General features: G+C 36.9%; 1 protein-coding gene across 2 annotated transcripts in view; it reads right to left on the bottom strand.

The window, feature by feature from the left end:
* PSME4 (proteasome activator subunit 4) overlaps positions 1–19,460 on the bottom strand; it is a 69,758-nt gene that overhangs the window by 25,829 nt on the left and 24,469 nt on the right. For both annotated transcript variants that reach the window (XM_059828430.1, XM_059828431.1), the window contains 9 exons: positions 17,876–17,940; positions 17,633–17,783; positions 15,850–15,948; positions 15,398–15,467; positions 14,951–15,018; positions 14,170–14,385; positions 12,023–12,180; positions 9,565–9,660; positions 365–420 (listed from right to left, as the gene is read on the bottom strand). In XM_059828430.1, coding sequence (XP_059684413.1) covers positions 365–420; positions 9,565–9,660; positions 12,023–12,180; positions 14,170–14,385; positions 14,951–15,018; positions 15,398–15,467; positions 15,850–15,948; positions 17,633–17,783; positions 17,876–17,940 — 979 coding nt within the window. The remainder of the gene's footprint in view (positions 1–364; positions 421–9,564; positions 9,661–12,022; positions 12,181–14,169; positions 14,386–14,950; positions 15,019–15,397; positions 15,468–15,849; positions 15,949–17,632; positions 17,784–17,875; positions 17,941–19,460) is intronic.

Here is a 19,460-nt window from a genome sequence, read left to right as displayed (position 1 = left end):
CAGCCTTTAGCGAGTTATGCCTTGACTCCTTCGGTCTCTCAAGCGCAGTCCTGAGGTGATGGGTGTTGCTTCCTGCACCTCTCATCCATGTGGAAGTAGGCCCAGCCATTCTGACCTGGGGGTTGGACCTGAGCTCCCGTTCCCAGCCATATTACTGCAGTAGATTTGTATCTTGTATACCATTGCTGAAGATGCAACGGTGTGTACACAAGAACTGCTGTGTGGGCCAAAAAAGCCCATTTAATATAAAGAGAAGAATCAAAATTATGGTCTCAAAAAGAACCTACTGTTTTTACAGCAGGAAAAAAATAAAGAATGAAAGCAACACTTACAACCTGTCTGAACAGAATTAGGATCTACTTACCGTATTCAACACCAGTGTACAGTTTTGTCTCTTCTAAAGACACCAGACTTGGGACCCTGCATGAAAACAAACTGAGTATTACTACACATTATGGAAGGCATTGACATTTAATTCATTTTAACAAGTTAAATTTCATGCCAGTAGCACCAAAGATGTTTGAATTTACTAATAGTATGCCTCAGTTCTAATGTTTAAAAATCAACCATACCTATGGGTCAGACTGTTTGAGAGAGACAAGTACACTGTAAGGACACCACTGTGAACCCAGAATCTTGATTTCTCATTTAACAGAACCTCATCAGTTCTGTTAAATAGCCAGAAATTTGGTCTCATTGTTAAACCTATGAACACACTCATGAAAACAAGCATGGCTCCCAGTCGTCTTAGTCTAAGAAGGACGGGTGAATTTGACTGCTGAGGCAGAATCCCTCCTGACAAGTTAAGCTGATGAAGCTTTTCTGATTTTGGCCCTTCCTATATTAAGTAAAGAAATGTACCCATTATCAACAGGAGTCCTACTTACTGCTATATAAAGTTTACTATCAATAACCACACAAAAAATAAAACCATGCTTCTCTTCCAGGATTTGGGTCAAACTTATCTATACAAAATATTTTTTTTCAAGTTAACTCTTAGTCTTTGTGGATTTGCTTTTATGTAACCATGCAAAAAAACCCCAAACAGACTCAGGTATCACATGCCAATGAATTTAAAAGACCTAAGAACATATCCTACATACACTTAGGATTTTTTCTGTGGGTTTTTTGTTTTGGTTTGGTTGTAGATAAATTCAAGCTTTCACGGATAAAATACACCAGTGTATATTATATTGAACAAATAATATCAGCATGTAATTCCTATAAAAATAATCTTCACATAAAATTGCATTGACAGTATAATCAGAACAAAGCTAGGTGAAGCAGTGCGAATCTACTCCTATTACAAATGCTAAATAACACATCAGAAAACACTATAAATCCTATATCCGAGCATGCGCTACAAGATACTAAAATAAACTTCCAGGTTTCAGGCAATGGCAAACGTCTATCTGTCAGAACCAGAAATAAGGGTCATGTTTCTCCTGTAGAAATGAACACATTAAAATGTGAGCGCTACAATTATTGTGCTGATTAGATGAAGGAAAAAAAACTTGCAACCAAAAATTAGGTAAACTGACTTCACAACCCTTGTAACAGTCACATCTGCACCAACGAAAGTCAAACTGAAATGCCTTTTTCTTAATCGATTTAAACATCAAGAAGTGAAGTCTTAATTTCATTTTCCTCATCGTATTTCTGGTAGTGCTAGGTTAACTTGAAAATAAGCCATTCCAAAAGTCTTCCCACATTTCCCCCCCAAAAAAACCTCAGCACTAGCATAGGTGCTTAAGGTACAACTTGGCCACTAATACAATTTCCAAAATACCCAACATCAATCCTGTACTTTGGTCCTGAAGAAATAAAGTTTTTATGGTCTCACACACTTCTTTTAGAATCATCTATATGATTGACTTTGAAAGTGTTTGCTATGTTTTTCACCAAGATCAGATCTTTCCAGCTGGGAAGATACAGAGAGGGGTTATTTCTGCAACTAGCATCTGGGAAAAAAGTGAACCTTCCCACCTCAAATACTATTCTTAAAAAAAGAGGATAGCAGATAAATCCAACAATCTCGGGCAGCTAGACATTAAGCAATTACGGTTTTTTTTGGCACAGTATGCTGGATGCGTTGATAGGTAAATGAGCTCATAGCAGTAACTTTTTCTACAGTATTTTAATGTATTTTTGCCCTTAAACAGTTTCCCCTGATAAAAATACACAGATTAAGTTCACATAAGTGCAATTCCCCAGTTTTCCCTCAGGTAGTCTACAGAAAGATTGCAAATCTTCATGCTTCTTTCCCACTCCCAGCAAAACACATTCAACTGCTCTTTGCCAGCTAGCCAAGTTCCGAACCAAATCTCTAATATTTAAAACAAAGGAAAAACAACACTCCAAGCTCTCTCTACACTTCAGGTTCCTGAGCAAACCACAAGTAACAACTCAACACACAGCATCCAGTTATCAAGAACGAGCCTGGTATAGTCCTTAGACTCACCATGACATTACTCCACAGGCAGAACCATTTATTTCAACAAGGCTGCTAACAGGATGAAAATATTATGTTCAAAATACAACAAAGTTTTGTCGCTGGCCCACAAACTTAGACCCATGCTAGTAATATTCAGCATTATAAGTGTCAGCCACTGAGCCAGAGAAAACTGCAAGTGTTTTACTTTGGGCACACAGAAGGAAGAGGGTTGAGATGTTTTTCTTCACTTCAGTCAATACCGACAGCAACAGTCTCACGACAATGCTTCATGCAATGTATAAATAATACCGAGCTTCATTCTGTATCAACAGTTTTCAACACAAATTGCCAAGAAAACTTATGAACAGAGAGTATCCAAAAATCATAGCTTAAACAGAAATCCCAATTAAACAGAACTTTGAAGAATCCATTCCGTCATTTGCCACAGTACAAAAACTAAAGCATCTGTATTTGAGAAAAATTGATGCACTACGTTTTTCAACTTCCAGACATTTTACAGAGCACTTTATTCAAGTCTCTGTGTACATATTCCTCAGTATTTAAGTACAGTTCAGCAATCAGATACAGCTTTTCAGAAACAAATAACTTTTAGCATCGCTCCACTTAACCAACTGCAGAGGAAATTTTTCTAATTGCAAAAAAACCCCGTGCCACGTTAAGGACTAGATCAAGGGCTGCATCAACCTATTTTGACATAAGAGATTAAGTGACAACAGTCGGAAGGTGAACAAGGAGAAAACAGGGTTACTCACCGTGGAGGAGTAACTGTTTCCTTTTCTGTGTGCAGCTCCCCCAGCAGAGCTGGGAAGTTTCCTGGAGATGCCAAGAGAGGTTAGCTAGCCCTGCCCCTCAGCATACGATATCACATCCTTACACATTTAAAAGAAGTGGTCTTAGCCTTGACCTGTAGTCTGAACACCTTCAGTGAAAGGACATTAAGAAAGCTCCTACCAATGTCTGTAGCAAGAGTAGAGCAACACTGCATCCTAACTAACCAAGCTGTATTTAAGAAGGAGACAAAAAATTGATGTTCTCTGAGTAACCCTGTTTTTGCTTCCCTAAATAAGCTGCTTTGTGTTGCCTTGTTAATAAGTAGGCTGCAAGGAAGGGAAGCAAAGTGACAGGGAACTCAACTGGACATCAGTGAAAGATTTCTCAACCTTAGAGAGCTTTATACTGTCTGCATTTGAAATAATCTTTATTTGCACACCATTAGAGTCATAATAACAAAAGGACATTGATATCAATTACAATTACAGTGGCCCCTTAAGAAAAAGGGTAGACTGTGTGCACAGAAGCATTATGTATGTATACCTGTACACATCTCATGTGGCAGAGCAACCATTATATTGTATTTCTGCAGGCGCAGAAAAAAAACGTGTATTCATTTTTCCCCGACTATGTCAGGGTAATTCACCACAGCTCTGACTCTATGGCTTTCAACACCTTAATTCAGCCACAAGAAAACTACTGCTGTCATAAAGGATTGCTCCTTACAACCTCTGGCAACCTCAACTCCTTTTTTCCCTTCCCCTTGTAACTATCCATTTTGCATTAAAACAGCGATTCACAGAACAGACCTGAAATCAATGGCATCTCTACTAAAGATGAAGAACACGAGTGAAATAATAATATAAATATACACTACTGAGTCATGAAATAGTTTTCTATTAATTTATTATGCATGGCACTTCAGAAGAGAATTCATTCATCCTCCAAAAGAGATGAAGTTTAAACTCCTTGCTACTTACAGGATAAAAAAAATAAAGTCAACACCAAGTGAAATGTATTAAAGTTCTATTTCCTACTGAAATTTAACTATTCTTTTCAATTCTGACAAGTCTCAACTATGCAGTTTATTTGTGCATGGATTGTGCACAAAATTCTTTTCTACTGAATTGCCTAACATCTCCCTAAACAGCTGCTCATGTATGAAACACTCACAGTAACACTAAGCATTTAAAACAGCATGAGCTATGATGGGATTTTCAGAAGGATATAAATTATTTAGGTCATTCATGTAAAACACACATGGGAATTTTTCTCCCAAAATTGGGAAAAAAAAAGTAAAATAAAATCGCAAGCTACACATATGAACCGCTTGGTCTCAGAAAAAGTTGGAGCATTATGAAACCTAAACCTTTTGTGCTCAAGTTCACCAAACAAGGAAATCACTCTTCAAGCACTTCACAACAGCTATGAGATGCGTATACCGACTGTGCGTATGTATACACACAGAGTGTACACTTTTGGGTACACCGCACATACCCAAGTCAAGTGTTGGTCAATTTAACAATGTGTTTTCTGTACTAAATATATCACTTTTCAGTTCAGAGACTACCAGTCATCAAAAGATAAAAACAGGAATAAGAGAAACTAATGAATCAACATGAAAACATTAACCTAGATTGACAGGAGACTCAGGAAGGCTCATGCCAATGTACACACTTGATATAAACAGAGGTTTCAAAACCTTTACTCTAACCAGTATTTGTTAAGCCATGAAAATAAGGGCACGATTTGATTCTGTCTAACAAGGAGAACATATCAGAACAATGCTGGGGAATTCTATTCAGTTTCAACTTTATCAAACAATAAATAAAAATAAGAAGAAACCAACAGAAAAACTTTGTATATTAACAAATTGAGAAGCAAATCTATTTTCAATAGCTAATAAAATAAACACAAACTGCTGAGACACAAAACAGACTATTCTTAACAAGGAGAAATGAAGACATTTTGAAATTATTGGGTACTCTCAGGTGTTTGATGCTGAGGAACTGAAAACCTGTAAAAGTCCATAGAAATGGACCAAGTGACTTCTCACAAAACTTTAAGGTGGAAAGTTTCTGTAAGTGACTTCCATAAAACAATGTTGATGAGTTGTAATACACCATCTATACTCAAACAAAACAGAATCCTGGGTTAAAAGTACTACTACAGTAAAATGTAGTAGTCTCCACGCTAGTGGACAGTCTTTATATTTGCAACAGCTTTATTTTCCTACTGTCGAAGCAACTTCAAAACAATTATAGCAACAACAAAACACCAAGCAGCAAAGAGTTACCATGTTAGCGGAAAGCAGTCTCATGCATTCATCTCTGCAATTTATTTTAAGTCAGAAATGTTTACAACTTGAATCCAAATTCACTCATTTTATTCTCCCAAAACACTGCTCATAACTTTTGTAATATTCTCATCCCTCTAGAAGACTACCACATTTATGTAATTCTGTGATTTCAAATTCACCCACCCAAAAAATCCCAAACCTCGCATCTAATGCATGGGAGTTTTATGCAACAACACAGTTCAGTTATGACAATGAATAATGAAATAAGCATTTGGCCAGCTTGTGACATACAGTCAATATATAATTTTCATAATTAGTTTTCCCTATTACTTAAGCAAAATCACCTACTTCCTCACTCAGTCAAGTCATCTTGCTTTGTACTAAGTCACTGTTATGACTGAGTCACTTAATGATCAAATCGGGTACAGCGGTCTCATGCCGTTACAGCCTGCTCCTGATGAAGAAAGCAGCCTTTCCCCTTTATTGCTGCCACCGCCTTCCCCTGCCTGCCACCCAAGCAAGATTGCAAACAGACCCCAAACACAAGGTCTGCAAGTATTTGGGTAGCTTTCGGTTGTCACACAGAAAAATAAGCCCCATACATGGGGAAAAAAGCACCTTGGGGCAGGAGCAGCCTGCAGGCAGAGTTCACAGTACTAACCTAACCATCATACCTAGTTCATCATTCCACTACGTACAAAGTTTTGAAGTTCATTCTACCCACGTATTTCTTTTGCTGAGGTTCAAATTACATAGCTCCAAGCTTTCCCCCATCTATGCGACTTTTCCTTTCATTCAGTGAGCAGGCTAGAGGATTATAAAGGAGCAAATACTCATCATCTGTCTGTCTTGGCAAGAATCTTCAGGTATCCTTAACCATCAAGATGAAGGAAAATCTAGCAGCTACACCTACTCAGTTCTACTTTACAGCCAGCACAAATAACAGCGCTGTACTACATGGTGTGTCATCAGCAGTGCGGTTCATTGGAGTTAAGTGGCATAGGAGGTACCTGACAAGAAATCTGTGCCAGTTTGTTTTAGAAGTATACATGTAGAAATTTATCATCTTAAATGTATCAAGCCATTTACCAATACCTGCATTCAAAAATACTCCTCTACTGCCACGTTAGGACAGTGAGTATCATCGCCACTAGTGGCGAGTACTGACTGTGAATACACAGTTCTTAAAGCAAGGGCGTTCTGGGTAACTGCCCGAGGCACTTTCAATAAAAGCCCTGCAGTTTCAAAGCTGAGTGCTTTCTGTGCATTCCCACCACGTATAACGGGAACAGGCTTGGGAATGTCAATTGGTATCTTAAAAAAAACCAAAAATCCCAGGAACTCATGACACAATAACAGTTAAAATAAAACTTTTTTTTCTGTTTTAATAGCAAGTTCATCAAAAGACACCTCCTACATTCAAACTGGATATAACTTTATGGACATATGGGATAGAAAACAGTATTCACAGGAACCTGTTTAATACTGCTTTTAAAAATCAAAATGTATTTCCCTCATTACAAATATTCCAGTTATTTCTTGGGGAAGGAAGAGGAGGGAATAAGGCAGCGGAGAGGACATCTTCCTTCTTGGCACAATTCCCTTCTGTGACTGTTGCTTACATACAGTAACCCATTATGACAGAATATACATTTCATAAGAAGCATCACTAGAATGAACACCATCTGTCCTGGATGGATCAACTCAGCCTCATCTCTCAAGACGTTAAATAGATACTGACCTTTGTAACTGTTCTTGCTAAGTAACTTCAATAAACTGACAGGGATCTAATATCTAATTGATATTAAGTGACACAGGATCTCCTTAAGTATTTAGTCCACCGTGCTAGGCCAAAGTACAATCTACTGTGCACAAACCCACTCTTACTTCCCTCAGATTGTCTCCTTCATTAAAAATCCATGTTCCATTTATGATAATTCAAATCATAGAAAGAATGAAAACTAAAGCTTACTTAAACATTCAAATTCCAGAGCCCTGTGTAAAGTCACTAAAAAGATAAGTTGCCTTAACTATGGTTTTAAAAAGCCTTAATGTAAACATAAAAGTTTGGATGTAAGACCTGCTTACAGTGGGCACAAGATGTTTCATCAATATGCGTAAAGTCTGTCCCAAACCAGGTAACGGTGGATTCTGAAGCTCTGCAGACATTTAGTAGAATGAACTATTGAGTTCCAAAATTCAGATTATGTGAGAAAACTCTGATTTTGATTTCTTTAGTTACACATTGATTTCAGCATGCTCTCATGTAAATTGTCTATCTTTAATAAGGCAGCACAGATAACTAACAGAATGAAGCAAATCTTTCATGAAGTATACAAGTCATTCAGAAGTTGATTACAGGCCAATGTCCTAATCTGTACATTAAGAATGCACAGACCTTGCCCAACAATATACAGACCTTGCCCAACAATATAAAAAGATGATTCTAAACACCCCACACCAAAACAAAACCAGAGACAGTCTACATGAACACATTCTAATGACAGCTGCAATTCAATCTTCTCCAGAGGTGGTGAGGTTCTTTCTTCTACCAGAAGAAGCTTCCATTATTAACCATCAGATAGCCTAGACAAGGGTGCAAAACCACTTACTCTTACACAGGTGTTTCTTCCTTGATTAATAAATTATTATAGCTATAACAGATTTCTTTTTTTGTGGTGTTAAAGACTTCTTGGGCCAAGATAGTCTTGTATTTTGAAGTCCAAAGCATCCAAGAACAAAAAATCCTTTTCCTTTGAAGGACCAACACCAGAAGCTCTGTCCTTGAATCAGCGAGCCACATGAACTGCAAGTGTCTAGTGCTTGCTGCCTAACAGATGCCAGGGCAGGATTCAGACTGAATCAAGAAGCAAGGCTAACACAGTCCCACATTTTCCCAATATGGACCAGCAGCACATTGCTGGTACAGGAACAGTCAATGCCTCCTGGAAGGTGTTGGGAGTCCGTATTTTAGAAGATAGTCATAATCAGCCTGAATGCCCTGCACTGCCTCTTTAACTAAAAGGTTACTTCCCCGAATTTCTTACATAGTCAATAGTGAAAGATGGCCTCTACAAAGCTCTCCAGGTTAACAAAAGTTCTAACATACACTCAAGAGAAGCCTCTCCCACTCTACAAGGAGCTCACAGAAGCTAGGCACCTCAAGTACTGTGTTTGAGACTGTATCAATGCTCCCTGGCACTTCTAGTAGCTGGCACCTGGGCAAAAAAAGTCTCAGCAACAACTTTATAGTCACCAAATACGGACTGCGGCCATAAGCTTAACTGAAACCTTCCATATGTTAGACATGATATATAACAACAGGAATAGTGAGATCAAACTTGTAATTGCCTCTTACATTAATATTTCAACATACTTTCTCAAAGAAGTCAAAGCCAAAGCAGCTATCCCATCTATTCAAAAATAGTCTGTTTTAAAGCCTGAACTACTGTAATGCAACAGAAGGTTCCTGTTACTTCCAAAATGAAAGTTTACTCAAGCATTTTTGCTAGAGTTCTACTGTATGCTGGCACCAGTAGCTAGGTTCTGCTGTGACAGTATTTACAGGGGTTTGAGCACTCAGACAGGACTTATTTCCTATTTTAAGATGAGAAGACAGCCAGCAAGAAGTTAAGTTCAGAATGTTTATGACTTCATTTGTTCGGGGTGACAGGAACATTAGTAAGATGGCAGCGCACTATGGTTTGGATGGCTTCTTTTGGAGGAGGGGAAACACGTGGGTAAATACTTAGCTTCCATTTCCCTTATATAAAGTAGCATCAGCAATGCAGTGCTGTCACCTACCTTTTTAAACATTTTCAGAGCCTTGCACGAAAAGCAGCACTTAATTCTTTCATGTTTTAAGTACTCAAGTGTTTCTGTAAGTCACTATTTCAAACTTCTGTATCTTTATACTAGTATGAGAGTTCCTTAAAAATGGCCACTAGAAGCAGTTGTGTGACAATAGCAATAAGCACTAAAAAACAGTATTAATATAATGCTAAGAATGTTTGTGATATAAAAAATAAATTTTACTTACAGATGAGCCACCCTTTCTCCTTTTAGAGGAGGCAGAACATTCCCAGAACCAATCAAGCAGTTATGCACTATAGCAAGGCACTGCTGCACATCATCTCTTAAACAAAGAAGAAAACCTGATTACTTATCTGTTAAATGCTTGAAAATATACAAATGATAAACAATATTTTCTGGTGAAGTTTTATAAAAGCCCTTTTCTTTAGCTATATCACTTCTAAACACAAGAGGGAGCACTACAGAAAGCAATAATTTTTTGACCCAACCCCATTCTATTACAGACCTCCAACATTTAACTTTGTTTTCCGAAAAACTTGTTTTGGAGATTTTTGGAGATTTTACATTCTGAAACAGTGAAGGAAGTGTCAGTATAATGAGATAAACTAATCTCAAAACAGACAGCTTTACCCCAAAAAACTGTTTTGAAGAATTTTATCTAAATCTCAGATAAACCCCATGAAATAACTCTGAACCCCAAGGCCAAGAAAAGTCCTTCTCACCATGAGTAGGATGAGGGAATACTTTCTTGACGGGTGAATATTTTACAGTCTGGGTTAAATTATAATGGGACAATGTGAACAACTTTTTTCTGTGTTATTTTAGAGAAATAAGGAATTCTTTTTAACGCTGTCTCATCTGAAAGTAGTAGCATTTAGTATATAGTCACAAATTTTGCCCTTTGTTCTCATCTTTGTGGTAAGCAGCTCTGATTTGTAAAGTATCTCCTTTCAGCCCCCTTAAGAGGTTCCCTAACTGAAGAGCTCTTAGTACTTATGCATTCCTTATCAACTCTCTAAATACATGCGTTCAATAAAGGCTGTTGGAATTTTTCGGTTTATCTTTTGCAATACAAAAATCTTACTTTGAAGCTCCTAAATACATAAAAAAAATCTTTGATTTCCAATTATTACTTCGTGGAATACTGGAAAAAGAAGAAATTTGACAAGAATTCAAGCTCCAGAAATACTGCAATTCAAAGCAATAGCAGGCTCACCTAGTATCCCATTTATTCATACCTCTTACTCTCTCAGGAACTAATGGTATTCTCTACTCTGGCAGCTTTGCTATCTTGCCTTCCAATTTGATTTGCAATTCATGCACTTGGCTATATTGTCCCAAATCACCACCATTTATTTCTATTAAGTAGCACAGTGAAGCCTTGACCAAATCAAAGTCCAATTCTGTTATAAATTAACAGCTTTACATAAAAAGTGTCAAACAGAAAAGAAAAAAACAAAAGTAGTAAACATACAAGTAAACTGAAGAAATGTAACTTACAAAGAAACAACTTACAAAGACTTAAACAGGAAGCATATCCTTTCTTCTTTTAGTTAAGTATACTTTCTGATTGCTGTTTGGTGGCATTGATTTGTCAAGCATATATTGTCTTTTTCAGATTAAAAAATGTGGGAGCTTGGTCAGACAGAAAAATATTTGCCCTGTTTCATGTAGGGCAGTACTTTACAGCACGAGGTATAACATCACATGCTATGAACATCAATTGAAGTGTATATATAGCTTCAAGGACGTGAAGGTTTAACATGAGAAATAAAGAATGTTCGAGATTTAATGCTTGTAAACAGCTTTAGCTATTTGATACTTGTAAATGCTTTAGCACGTACTAACTCATGATTATCTTGTGCTTAGAAAACTATCCTTATGAAGCCACTGTTTCATGCTAACAGAGTTTAACAAGATTGGGCAACAGTATTACGTAACAGGCTGCTCAGGGAGGCAGCTGAGTCACCATCCCTGGAGGTATTTAAAAGACGCATGGATGAGGCGCTTAGGGACATGGTTTAGTGGTGGACTTAGCAGGGTTAGGTTTACGGTTGGACTTGATGATCTTAAAGGTCTTTTCCAACCTAAATGATTCTATGATTTATGATATTCTTGCCTCCATTCCTATTTGTTATGCCACTGACTCTGCATTACCTCCTCAGTTTCAACACCGTCATTTTTGCAGGGACACACTACGTACTGAATCCATTTACTCGGAAGAGAGTGGAGGGAGGCAGATTTCCAAGCCAAATCAGTTCTGTGTTCCACTTCATCATAGCTTAGGAACACAAATGGTTGTGACAAAGTAACAAGGTAAGAGTCTAGAGGAAGAGCTTTTTTATTGCTGACTACAGTTAAATGGAAACAAAATTCGTGTTATGTATTTAAAAAAATTCTGGGACAGAAAAGTCTTTATACCAACACAAAGTGTCTTACAATTATTTGGTTTTTTAAAGAGTGTTTCTGTCCAAAATCATGTGTTATCCACTTTATGAAATTCCAGGCTACATGTACTCTTAAGATTTAAAAATCTTGGAAATCTTGGAATAATGTCGAAGACAGTGTAACATTATAGTGCTTTACTCCTTAATTTTTCTAGTGCCAATATGACTGGCAATAACTACTTAAAACAGACATGAGTGGATAAATGCACCTTCTCCATATTACATATCACCACCAACCTGGACATTTCTAGTTTTCCAATTGCATAGTGCTCTAGTCTGGTGAGCTCAGGCTGAAGAAAAGTATCCAGCAAATAAAAAGCAAAGTTTATTTCCTCAGACGAAGGAACATGCCACTGGATGTCCAAGTTCCACAGGTCACCTGGTTTACCCCAGTCCTACAGTAAATAAAGATATTTCATATTAATCAAACTATGAAGCAAATTTTCTTTTAAAAAAATAAGCATTTAATATTACTAAAAAACCCAAAACACATGAACTAGCTACTGCTGTGAAACAGTCATCCTGACAATTCCAAGAAAAAACCCAAGAACACAATAAAGCTAAATAGAAATCCCAAACCTACTATAACATCTACATGTACCTGGAAAATAACACATACCTGAAAGGACTAAAAGGCAAAGGACTGCACTGGTCTAATTCAAATTTAACTTTGTTATTCCTTTGGCTGGATACAAATTCAGAAATATTCTTAAGTACAACTCAGACTTTTGATACTCCTCTAGAGAACATAAGGAAGCTAGCCCATTTAATAATACTCCTTTTCAGTTTTGAACCACAGTCAGAAAACTTTGTACTTTCATTTTAAAAATAAAAAAGAAAGCTAAATTTTAAGTTGGACTTTCCATACAATGCTAGGTCATCCCATAAAAAAGACAACTTTTTATATTTTGGCTTACAAAGAGGTCAGACTTGCTATAGAATTAACACCACTTGAGTATTTGGAAGAGAAAAGACAATATTTATTACTAGTTCCGATTCAAACATGAAGTCCGTGCTTAGGACTATATTAATTGATAGGCCTTTGCAGTTTTTGCTTTCCATTTCCTGTCTTTGTCCAATTTTACATGGCAATTTAATATTTCAAAACTTCACCATCTGTTTTTAAAAAGCCTGACTGATCTGACCGGACAAAAAGTACAAAGAACTACAGTAATACACTTACTCAATGTAGCCTGCTATTACTTCTCTTCCTTGGAAGAGCAGGTTAGTCCTCCATGAGTATTACTTGAGAAAGTGACAGAACTGCAGTTTTACACGGGGGCAGGGTAGGAAGCATGTAAGTAACAAACTCAAGCTGTTAATGGCAATTAAGAGTTGATATAATATACACTTCCTAAAGTAGCCATTGATGGATGGAACAGCAAAGTAATTGTGAATATTTTCAATTTCAGAGAAGGAGTTTTTAAAAAATATTCTATTTTTGTGTTGGGGCATTTAGTTAAGATTTTTTTGTTTGTTTTTAAATGAGTATCTGGCCCAACTGGATGTTCCCATCAGTTTATAAAACCGTACTAGCTTTCAGTAACAAGCATTAGATTATCTGCAGTTGTAAAGTTGTGTAAAAGAACACTCTTCAGCAAAATGCAGTTTTATATTCAAATAGGCCAGCTGAAAACTTCTGCACTGTTCATCTGTAATACTCATAAATTGACCTCAAAGTCTTAACAGCAGACTAGCATATTACTTTTGACAGTTTCGGTAATTTTTAATATTGCCATTTCTACTTTCATTTTATCTCAAGCTCGGTGTAGAATCATTGTTCATTTGTTATTGTGCCTACCTGTAAAGTACCACATGTCCTTTCTTGCAGCTGTTTTGCACTGATGCATTCATTTTTCCATGCACTCACCACTACTTGTTATATCTGACAACCACATTTACATGAAGAGGAACAAGAAAAGGCTGCAGCTCTCATCCACAAAAGCAGATGAAAGACTAAGTTTGTCCCGGGGCAACAATGCTTCCTATGACTGGACATTTACATTAAAGTGAACAACAAAATTCTCCTGCTAAACTCCAAACTTAACTGTTTATACCACTGTACTTCATAATAGCTCTGTCTCAAATGCATCATATATTACAAGACTAAGAAACATAAACAGGCACTCTTGCTTTGTATTATCTTCTTGTAGTCATGCAATTAATTGTAAAACACATGTCATAAAACACTAGTATGTCATGCTATAAATAAGTAACTTGTAATTTGCTGTATGTTTCAAAGCCCAAAGCATCTTTGAATTACACTTTCCATTGCTGCTACCTAGGTTAAAAAATCTCAAAATAAAACCAAGTAATATAGCGTATGACTGTTTTTTAAAAAAGAAAGTCAAATCCTCTAATCCTAAATAAATGAAAATCCTTGCCTTGATAGGAAAGTATTCAGAAAGAGGCTTGTCAAAGCCACCTGGCACACTGCAGTACTCTGTGGGGTAGATAAGTGTAGCAGAACGAAGAAGATGGTGCAGTAGGTTACAAGACAGAATGTAACCCTGCTTACAGGTTAAATGTAGGGTTCGCTGCAGTATCTTCCCAAGCTGCTCCCTGTATGGTAGCAACTTCTTTCCATCCACTCGAGTGATCTAATAGGAAAGACAAACATTTCAAAGGTAAACATAACTGATTTTGTTTTAGAGGACTAAAGAGAGGATTACACTGCTCAACCGATCCTGTACCAGGTTTCATTCTGTATGCCACACTGAGTTCAAATTAAAGAGTGAACTTGCACATGAACTACCACTTCTACTGCTGTAGGAAAAGTTTAAGTAACACATGAGAACTGTGATATACATTGCCTTTTGATCCCTTTCAAAATTTTCTAGCGATACTCGTATAAGTTTTGAAATTCATTTTAAAAGATATATCTTTACCAAAAGCATCTTATGTTTTTCCCTGCATTGATCCCTCTTCTTTCTCTAACCCTCAATAATTGTCTTAAATGCTTTAATTTTATTCCACATACCCACTGTATGTTTACTTTCTTCAAACAGCAGCCACTTATGTCCCATTTAAAGTTAGATAAGCAAAAGAAGTTATGCAGTGTCATTCATACAACATTTACTTCATTTTACTAGCAGAAGTTTTTCTTCTCCTTCTTTCAGGGGCATTAAACAGGATTCAATGATATACATGCATGGCAAGAAATACCTCTGACAAAAGCTGAAGATTCCAAAGTAGCTCCTTATCTAGTTCTTCATCATGTAATACATCATCATCTAGAAGAACAAGTGATAAGCACTGCTGTAATGACACTGCAGTCAAATTTTCCAAACAAGCTAAATCATAAACCAGATGCTTGCATCCCAAAAGTTTACTCCCAACCTTTCTACTGACACCTTCCAATTCATACTGCACCCATGTCCCACTGGAAGTTACTTTAGCCAGTTTAACATCTTGAATGCTCTTTGAGAGATTGATGAATGTCTGGAGACATTTTAAACTGCCACATTTTTAGACGAAATAATGGACAGAATTAATTTGCCATCATTGAAATGAAGTTGTGGAAAACACACAGAAGTTTTAAATATTATTTCCATGTTTAACAGAAGTCAACCCAAAACAAAGCAGGTAACACTAGAAATCTTATAAACTTACTGACTGTGAGGTGAGTTATAACATTGCAGCAATGCGGTACAAACATCTTCAAGGATTCCTCAGGGCGGCACTGGAAACAGCATGATAAATGGCCCATTTTAAAAAAAGACACCTTATGGAACTCTGTGCACACATTGATAAAAATCTTCTAACAATATTATTGAAAAAGAGAGAAGAATAGATTGTATCTCAACTCCAATTCAATCTAAAGTCAGCCTAACTTCACGATTTTTAAACACTCAAAAAAACCTAAATTTAACATAAAAGCAAGAAAAATACTTTGTGAATTAACCTCTTGAAATATGCAATCATCCAACTGTAGAAGACATAATATTAAGAACCACCTGTATTTACATGACAAATTAAAAATCTTGCATAAGAAAAAGTAGTACTGGTGGTTTGTTTTTTTTTTAAAACTAAAGATCAAGTGAAGTCAGAGCTTTTTCTCTCACTTTTACTGCAGCTCGGCACATATCGGCAACCATTCGACCAGCAACTCTCGTCTCAAATATATTTGAAACAGCGAAGTTAAAAACCTTCTCCAAGGCAACCTAAAAACGAATACAAAAAGATGGAGGTTACTTTTTTAAAAAAAAGAAAACTAGGTATCATAAAATGTTTGCTGTTACCCAGAAGGCAGCACCTGTACATAATATTGTATTCTTTTAAAACAGAAGACTGCAACCATGATTCACATTAAAAAAAAAAAAAAATCAGAATAGAGACAGAGAAAGCAGTTCTGTAGAATGCCTAAAGCTGAGTAGAATGTAACTACCATCACAACTAAAGCTGACAATACTATAGAATAGAAAGATTAAAAACTTATGTGAAGAGTAACTGTTCAGGAAAAAAATCCTAAACGTTATTCGTACACGTGACTTGCACTCTATGAAACACCTATGTCTATCTGTACAACTACTGCCTTGAGCAGAAGAAAAAAGGCTGCTACAGAAGTAGCAATAACAAAGGTTTAATAAAAGAGTCTCAGTTTGCAGATTTTCACTTATTTTTCTTCTTATTTATTGCAACACTCAGTTACAGTAACGCACTGTAACCGGAAAATACATGACAGTGTCCACTATCATTAAAATAATTCAATTACAGGAAGGTCTATATTCCTCCACCCCCAAAAGTTTATAAACAAAACACACTGAGTGCTTTAATGAGTGACATAATGGGACACTGCCTTCAGCTGGAAATTGGAGACAGTTCTCAAATGTTCATTTTGGAAAGAAAAGAGGTCAGATAAACCTTGTTGACTAATGTAAGATTGGGGTGCTTCTGAGAAACTACACAGAGAAACAGTTTTCACTGAGTAAGTCACAGTCCACTGAAAGGAAAACAATGCTATTTCACATGTGAAAGTGAAGTAACACCAAGACATCCCTTAGTTAACAAATAAATAGGGAATTAACTATCAACTATTTAAGTGGCCAGCATGTTTTAAAGCAGCTTATTACCATCCAATGCCTTGCAAGGCAAGCTGAACTATATACAGTGTAGATCGCATATGATTACTTTAACAATGAACAATCAGGTAAAATACAATGTAAATAATTTACGACAATGAAGAATTAACTTAAGACTTACATTAAACAAAAGATTCCAGACAAAATCATACCGAAGTGTCCAGTGCAATGGTTCAATATGTACAAAACCTAGCATCTCCAAATATATACATAATGTAATGTAAACAGATTAAAATGCGTTAACCCAACCTGCAAGGAAAGAATCTGTCTGTGTAACAACATGGATTCTCCACCCCCCTCCCTCAGAGTTACTTTAATCCGGGTAATTTTTCTGATCCCATTAGCCACATGGCTCCTTGAACAGCTTCTTTTGCCCAGCTGAAGAAGTGGGAGGGAGTAAGAGCAAAGCAGGGGATTGGGTAGGTTGGCATTACCATCAAAAGACATAAAAAAAAAAAAAAAAAAAAAAAAAAATCACAGCCCAAAATGGTAAAGTGTTAAAATAAGCTGTTAGAATGATTTCTCCCAACGTTTATCATCAGTTGGCAAGAGAGCATCAAGAACCCAAGAGCTCTGTACTGATGTATCTAAAGATCACAAAATAAAATGACATGAAGTCCTAAACTGTCCCCCCCAACCCTTTCCTTGGTCCTGTTGTAAACTTTCACATTTAACAATGAAGGAAGGAAGGATCTGAATGCACCAGCCATTCACAATAGAAAATTATGCCTCTTAAAGTTAGATGGAAAGCCCATGTTCTACATACCTTAAAGATATCCTTTGAACACTGAGTAAGGATTGTACTGAAAGTAGAAGAGAGACCTAATTCCACTAGACTCTCTAGATGAGTCATTTTCTCAGTTTCAGTCTCCTCTCTGGTTTGTTCCAGTGTGCTGCTCTCTATAAGTCCAAAACATCTACACAAATACAGTAAGTACAATGTTAGTAAGCGGAACTTAAACTTTCAAGTTCTTCATGCTAAGCTTTCAGCTATCCTTAGCTTACTTACCTATCCATAAACTGCAGTACAAAATCCTCAAATTCAGCAGTTGCAGAGCACAATTCTCTTTCCACCTACAGTTTCCGACACAAAAGCAGCACAAAAGGTTGGCTTTTCTTAAGGCAACATAATATAAAGTTTAATTCCTGTATTAACTACTTCAAAAACACTTCAAGTTTTTAAATGATATAGATTACAGCGCATTTCCCATTAAAGTTTGTAGAGTCTCTAGTAGACTACATGAAACAACTATTATATTTTCTTTACACTGTCCTGTCCAGTTTCCTGGCCTTGACGTCTAGCCAAATAACCTCTCAGGGTGAAATCGGGTCTGCCTCCATGGATACAACCTTTGGCCTTACTACTGATCCTCCTTTCCGTCAGGAGGTCAGCGAGTGCCTGCTGTGGTGGCAGACTTGGCTCTGCTGATGTATTTACGTTAAACATTCAGCGTGCAAGATCCTCTTAATTTTTGAGTGCTGCAGCTCTGGGACGATGAAATTAACCTTCTTCCAGTAGCTAAGCGTTCAGAATCTGTGCAATCTTTAGCTACTAGCTGTTCTCTGAGCTACAAGAAGAGTCTTCTAGCAGTGGACGAGACATTTTACACAGTGGTTGCAACTACCATAGTAGACACTGGTGCTGCCTCATTCGTAGTATGCCAGATATAGCTTCACTATCTGTGCGTGAACTGCTGTATCAAAAGCATAATCAAAAGCATAGTGATAAGTAGAGAAACAAAAACTATTTCCCATTCTCTCCTGTATTTTTTGCTATGTGAAAAAAGGACAAAGTATTAGAACAGTGCTGGAGAAATGGAGTGCAAGGAGCTCTAAAACTAGAGATGTATAGGAACAGCACTCCAAAGCAGCAAACGGGGGGGTGACCGTGTCTAATAATAAAGGGGCAGCAAAGGATAAAACACAGAAGAGGGAGATGACGCTCACTGTCTAATGGTGTTACTATCTCTTGATTGGAAGAGATTAACAAGCACCTGAAGAGAAAGCAATAGAATCTTAATCAGAAAAGAGAAGCATGACTACAGGTACACTTTAAAGAGGAGTGAGTGTATTTCCCATAGGAGGAATACGGCCCTGAAAAGTTAAAGTGCATTAGTTTTTTGAAAAATAAATACAAACAGGTTTTTTTGGGTAAGGGTTTTTTTGGGGGGGTTTCGGGTTTTTTTTAAACACATACGAAGTTTTCAACAACAGGAGACCAAATTCCATCCAGAGTCTCCCAGGCAGTCAGCAAGTTACCTTCTACCTCGCTCTAAGCTGGACTAGTTTTAAACTAGAAATCATGTATATACATCTTACACTGTACAACAACACTGTAGTTATCTGCTTTTTTTTGTTATTGTTACCTTAATGTTTTATGGTGACAAGAAGTTTCAAAAATTTAACGGTAACAAAGCTGCTATTTTATTACACTCAAAAATTTAGATGGCAAGGGACCTCTGGAGACCACGTAGCCCAACCTCCTACTCAAAGCAGGGCAAGCTCAGAGTTAAATTACACTACACAGGGCCTTGCGCAGCTAAGTTTTGACATAAAAATACTAAACTGTTTGAATTTAACATTATCACTACAAC

The sequence above is a fragment of the Gavia stellata genome, chromosome 23, assembly GCF_030936135.1.
Source record: "Gavia stellata isolate bGavSte3 chromosome 23, bGavSte3.hap2, whole genome shotgun sequence".
NCBI classification, from domain to species: domain Eukaryota; kingdom Metazoa; phylum Chordata; class Aves; order Gaviiformes; family Gaviidae; genus Gavia; species Gavia stellata.
Note: the sequence above shows the minus strand (reverse complement) of the source record. Positions and strands in the feature narration are given on the sequence as shown.